The sequence below is a fragment of the Pygoscelis adeliae genome, unplaced genomic scaffold (genome assembly GCF_000699105.1).
Source record: "Pygoscelis adeliae isolate BGI_AS28 unplaced genomic scaffold, ASM69910v1 Scaffold387, whole genome shotgun sequence".
Lineage (NCBI taxonomy): Eukaryota > Metazoa > Chordata > Aves > Sphenisciformes > Spheniscidae > Pygoscelis > Pygoscelis adeliae.
In genome coordinates, this window is record NW_008825115.1 from 15,757 (window position 1) to 22,274 (window position 6,518).

The 6,518-nt window shown below is 38.9% G+C and overlaps 1 protein-coding gene across 1 annotated transcript; it reads left to right on the forward strand.

Annotated features, from left to right (window-relative positions):
• The first annotated feature begins 968 nt into the window (after positions 1-968).
• On the forward strand, positions 969-4,094 carry GJA9 (gap junction protein, alpha 9, 59kDa). The gene has a single exon (XM_009328203.1). It carries the CDS (start codon positions 2,358-2,360, stop codon positions 3,918-3,920), a length of 1,563 nt encoding a protein of 520 aa, XP_009326478.1. The 5' UTR covers positions 969-2,357; the 3' UTR covers positions 3,921-4,094.
• The last annotated feature ends 2,424 nt before the right edge of the window (positions 4,095-6,518 follow it).

Here is a 6,518-nt window from a genome sequence, read left to right on the forward strand (position 1 = left end):
TATCAATTAATATATATGTGGCCCTTGCGTTCCTAAGCAACTAGAAAATCCCTGTTCTTTGAGACTAGGCAGTTTGTGCACGCTTTTATACTGGAAAATATTTCAGCCTTTTCTCGGTATTCTTCCTGCTAAGGTAATGCGGAGGGGTAGCTGAAGGCCTGGGATAAAAAGGGGACTTGTGTCACCTGGTCTGTTTTTACAGGCTATACATTAAGTGTCACTGTCAAGAAGAATGACTGACATCTTTAGTATGTCCAACACTTAGAATGGCATGATAACGACTTGCTCCTAAAAAGAAATACTGAATTATGTGGATGGGGAAAATGGCATAAAACAGTTGCCATGTTCAGGGGTGTTTTAAAGAAGTGAGTATGACAAGTGAGATGGCATAAGGAGAATAAACGAGAGGTGCAGAATCGTAGACTATAAGGACAGATGCTGTCTGTGAAGAGGGAGTGAGTTTGGAGGGGCCAAAAGTACTACCATTGGGTTTTTACATCGGGAGTGTGGTGCTAAGCCATTCCAGGAGAACAGACTGTCTGCAGAAATTTACAATGGTAGTATTTGGGAGGATTTACCGTCTTCACTTTTGCATAGGCAAGCCGAGACTTTGCTGCGACTGAGATACGTAAACTAAAACTTAGTCTGAAAGTTTTCCTTTATTCTGTTTGTCTGAGGCCGAGATCGTTCATAAAACTTGGAAGGTGCTGGAGAGGTGAAAGGGAAGATAATCTGAAGGAAGTTAGAGCTGCAGATTTCCCATTTCTAGCTTTTTTTTAATGAGATTCTTTCGCCAGTTGTAGTTAAATTATGCTTGGAGCGGTAGCAGTCTGAACAACAGATTGATTTTCTCCTCCCTCCATCCCTAGCAAATATAAATTCAATGTGCAAAGCTTGTGCTCCATCACTTGCTCCTGTAGCGAAATAGTATGAAATTTACTCACATGGACGGAAGATGGCAGGGGTTGTAACTTTTTATCGGACGCCGCAGATCTTTAGTTTTACACATTTTTGTAAAGAAAGGTATGTTTTATTTTTAATTTTCCATTTATTTTTAATTTGTTTATCTTTAAAAAATGTCTAACTTGCCTATTTGTATACCGATTTGCAAAAGTATTTTCATGTTTAGTAGGCTGCCTTAACATAAAGGTTCCTCTGCAGTCATCGGTATTGCGGCCGTAAGACTGCAACTTCCATTTGATTTCTTAACAATCCTGTTTTACAGGGTGAAAATGAATCCCATTTGAACAGAAAACACTGTGTTAAACCACCTTTTTCCTAAACTCCCCTCAGATTAATCTGGTTGTAGTATAACTGAATTTTGTTGAATTGTACTGTACATACAATGAAGAGGTAAATCTACAGACGTACCGGTTATCCCTGCACATGAAATAATTTTGGTAGTGTATACAATAACATAAACACTGAAAAGGAATTTTAAATCTTGTCCACAATGTAGTATCCTGTAACGGAGAAAGAAGCAAACATACAAAAGAAAGGTGAGATGTGTGATTACACACATATATTACCAGTTTATCTGTACTCAGATGATAATCATTTAGGAAAATGCTGGTAGAGAATTTTTGCATAAATCATTTATTTTTCACAGAATCGGGGCCAAAGCAACGCTTGACACTTATGCAGTCTATTCTGTATTTCAAATGCAGGTATCATTGATCAGAGGAAACTGGACCGATTACGGTGATTCTACTTATTTGTTTATCGTTGACATCCGCAAACAAAAAGCACTTGTCTGTGCCAAATTATATGCTTAAACATATTTTTTAATTTAACAATGCAATTTTAGTGAGATGTTTTATTCCCTCTCGAGTTCCTTTGTATAACCAATTTTCAGTGCAAAACAGTAATTGGACATTCCTGTAACTTCAGCTGTGACCTGGGGCTCAGAACATCCAAAAAGGAGGACTGGGAAATATTCCTCTACCTTCATAAGTGTCCTAAATATAAACATACTGCTCTCACGCTGCTATCGGATGATGGTTCAAACAGACCACATAATGCTCTTAAAATCCTACTACAGGTCAGGCACCTTAGTTTCCACTGATTTGATGCAGACTGATGGTGCTTAATACCTCATAGTGATGTGCTTATCAGGATGTCTTTTACTGATAAATTAGACACGGGCGGATGATGCACTTCTCTGTCTTGTAGATGAGAGAGAATAATACCTCGATTATCAATGAGCAGTGGGTCGTGTTGCCATGGTTACAATGTAACATACCATGGTTTTTCCCAGTGTCGTTTTTTTGGTAATGCGTTAAGGAAGGACTGCAGCTTTTACAATGTTTGACACTTTTTTCTCTCATACATTTTAGTGTTAAGATGGCAGAGTAACCATGGGAGACTGGAATTTCCTTGGAGGCATTTTAGAGGAGGTCCACATTCATTCCACTATTATTGGAAAGATTTGGCTAACGATCCTCTTCATATTTCGAATGCTTGTCCTCGGAGTAGCAACTGAGGATGTTTGGAATGATGAACAATCAGAATTTATATGCAATACCGAGCAACCTGGTTGCAGAAATGTGTGTTATGATGAGGCCTTTCCCATCTCTCTCATAAGATACTGGGTCTTGCAAGTTATATTTGTGTCTTCGCCTTCCTTGGTGTATATGGGTCATGCCTTATACAGACTAAGAGCCTTGGAAAAAGAGAGGCAAAAAAAGAAAGCTCAGATAAGAGTGGAACTCGAAAGCACTGAATTAGAAATGACCGAAAATCGGAAAAGGCTGGAGAGAGAACTCCGGCAATTGGATCAAAGAAAGCTAAACAAAGCACCTCTGAGAGGCTCTTTGCTCTGCACTTACGTGATACATATTTTCACAAGATCTGCAGTGGAAGTCGGTTTTATGATTGGGCAGTATCTTCTTTATGGCTTTCATCTAGATCCCCTTTATAAATGTCAGAGAGATCCATGTCCAAACACAGTTGACTGCTTTGTATCTAGACCAACAGAAAAGACAGTGTTCATATTATTCATGCAATCAATAGCGACTGTATCGTTGCTTTTAAATATCCTAGAAATTATCCACCTAGGATTCCGAAAAATTAAAATGGGACTCTGTGGGCAGAATAAAAACAAGGATGACCCTGACAATTTCTACATAAACAAATCTAAGAAATACTCTGTGATACCACACTCTTCTTTGGGAATATCCACCACCCCTCAAAAAACTATTCCTTCTGCACTTAGCGGTTATACCTTTTTAATGGAAAAGCAAACTGATGCTGCTGTCTACCCGGTTCTAAATTCTCCTCCCATGTTTCAGTCTGTGCAAAATAACCGTACAGAAAGCAGCAGCAATTACACCCATCGCAATCAGGAAAATAAATCGCCAAAGAAGAGGCCAGCTACAAACGCTTTAGACAATCAGACTCAAAATACTAGCACAGATAATAATGAAGCCTTGCTTGGCGAGCTTGGGACTGAAGTGCATGATGCTCAAAAAGAAGCTGAAAAGAAACATTTCGTTGTTGGTACTCAGAATGCAGATATAGCTTCGAGCATGTGCTTGAGAAGCTTGGCTGAAATGCCATCTCAAACTTCACTGCAACCCGATACAACTTTTCCTATTACCGGTTTCAGAAGACAGTATGGAATCGGTTCGTCTTGGAACTGCTCGGCAATGGTTGAAAGTGCAGGAGCTTCAATAAATTCTCTTCCAAAGAACAGCAACAGAAGACAAAGCGGTTTCAGTGCAAACAAAGCCCAACCTCCTTACAATGCTGACGTAAAAAATTCTAGCCGACCAAATACTCCTGACTCTACAGGGGAGGTGAGCTCAGAATCTAAACAAAGTAGAAACTGCGATAGTCCGAAGCCTTTCTCTCTGTCTAGGCGACTGTCGCTGTCAAGTAATGCCAGCAGCAGGCGTGCCCCCACTGATCTTCAAATATAGTGTGAGCTAACCTGCGAATTGCACTAGTCAATGCTGGGATAATTACTGAATGTTGCGACATAAGCAAGACCTATGTATAAGGGTAGCTAAATCATTCAACTTTAACCAGCTCTTTCACCTAGATAGAAAAGTTGTGTAGCCCTTTGAATATTAGCTAAGTAACTTTTAAACAGTCTCTTTTCTTCCTTTGTAATGAAAGGGTGGCTTAGACCTCAGCATATAAACTTCTACGCTACCCTTCCAGCTAAAAAGGAAAACATATATCATATAAGACCACATATTAGGAAAAGTCAGGCATAAAATCACAGCTGATACTATTTAAACCGAATAAAAGTAGTCGACAAAATTTACAGTCTAACAATATATTTTACGAAGACCAGTAAATGAAATTAGGCTAAAGATGGCACTGGTGCTCTCAGGAGAAATTAATTATGGGTAAATATGTTTCTGCTTAATCTCTCTGAGAATTCAAACAGACATTTGATAGCTGTCTGAAAGCAGAATGTCAAACATATTCCACTGTTTGAACTGTGTTAAATACAAAAAGAACAAAACCTTTGATACATGTATCACTAATTCTTTGACTCCACAGTACTTTTTTTTCAGTGTATCTACACTTGACTTCCTCAGCAGAAAAATCAGAGTGAATCTCTTATCTTATACTATTACCGTTAAATACACTATTACATTTTTAAAGCATCATGAATTACAAATGAGTTGTGAGCTTTAATTTTGAGATTTTGCATAACACTAATAAGCTAGCAATTTTTTTTTTTTAATCAGAAAACAAGTTACTGAAATTTATTAATCAGAAATTTTGGATTTCACAAACCAGAAGGCTTACTATGGTAAAAAAAAAAGAAAAAAAAAAGAAAAAATGGTAGTACCTTCCTACTTTCAGTTACAACGTCAAAAAACATATAAAAGGTTGATCAAACTGCAAAACTACTCCTTTTCTGGATACTAAGGGGTCCATCTGTCCCCCGAATTCTGACAAACTTTTAAATCAAAGAATGCTTATAATTGTTTAGAAGGACCATATCCGTTTATGCTTTTAATGGGAGTAACAAAACAAATAAAAGACATTCACCCACTTGCTGCTCCAGTTCATATGGTGTAAGGCAAGTGCCATGAAACATCTTGAAATAATAAAGGAGGGAAAGATGAACAAAATACTATGTTACATCTGTAATCAAGACTTCTATGGATGAAATACATTTACTTGAGTCGCACAGCACTGACAGGCTGTAAATACTTGGTGAGGTGGTCACATCTGGGATGCATTAGTGTGTACGTGTGCATTTTTTACTAGTGGATTTGACTTACTGTACGTGTACTGGAAAAATAATTTGTGAGATGTAGCGTCATGATGTTACGGCATTATTAAATTCTTAATGTGCATTATCATTATGCTTAGAAGCCAGCCATGTTTCACATTGGCTGAAGGCTGTACAATATTAGGAAAAAAAGGAGCCAGAAAACCTAAAAGGCTCTTTTGCTTGCAGCAGCAGCAGCATTAATTTGGCCCTGTCCACGTAAGAAATATGCATTAATACTATTAAAACTATTCACTGTAGATTTCTTTCCAGCAGCTATTCTTCTCACCTCTAGTATTTCTTTACATGTATACATAAATACAGCCCTTCGTAATTCTGCTTACACTGTAAAATTTAACATTGTGTAATATACAGGAATGTTTATAAATGTATAGCGTGATTTAGCTGAGTTAATACTACTACTGTGGCTTTAATACTTGCATTTCTTGATGCGTAAGTTTCTGTGAGTGATAACTGTGCTAATGCATGTTTTGCATTTAATGTTTCCATAATAAAAAGCCTAGTATTTAATGCACTCCGCTCCCACTGTCTAAATAATAGAAAATTAGCATTTAGATGCTCACAGACGGGATATGACATTTGCACTTCTGTTGGTTCAAGACAAGATACCGAAGAATTTGTTTTTCTGCTGCTGACAGAGGATTTTTATTAACTTTTTTTGTGTGGACATGGGTCAAACATTCTAGTTCATCAGCACCTTGCCAACAGAAATGTGTAACAATTCCAGTGAAAACTGAAGACTTTGCAGAAAAGTGTGCAGAAAAAGTGTGGGAAGACCCTAGCATCACAGGTGCAAGATTATTCGGTTGGTTCTTTTTCTTATTTTTATAATAAACAGATTTTATCAGTCAGTAGATACCACAGCGTTTCACAAAAATAAAACGGTATAATCGCTTCCATTTTTTAAAACAGGCTAAGGCAAAAAACTTTCCTTTCGATGCGAAGATTTCACCGTGTGTAACTCTTCGGAGCCCCTTGGGTAGGTAGCTCTGCAGCTGCAGCTTGCTGCAACTTTCTCCTCCCGCGATTTTTCAGTCAGTTCCAGTTACTACTCAAGCCACGGGTGCGACAGTTAACTGATCCAACCGAAAGCCGCCATACCAGGCGCAGCGGTACTCCGCCGCTCGGAGACACAGCGAACGCCAGACGTTGCTCGTGCCGCCCTGCTCACGACCGGCCGCGCTCCACCGCCCCGTGGTCCGGATGGCTCCTCCTGCGGCAGCGCGCCCTCTCACCGGGGAGCCCCGGGGGCCGCCTATCG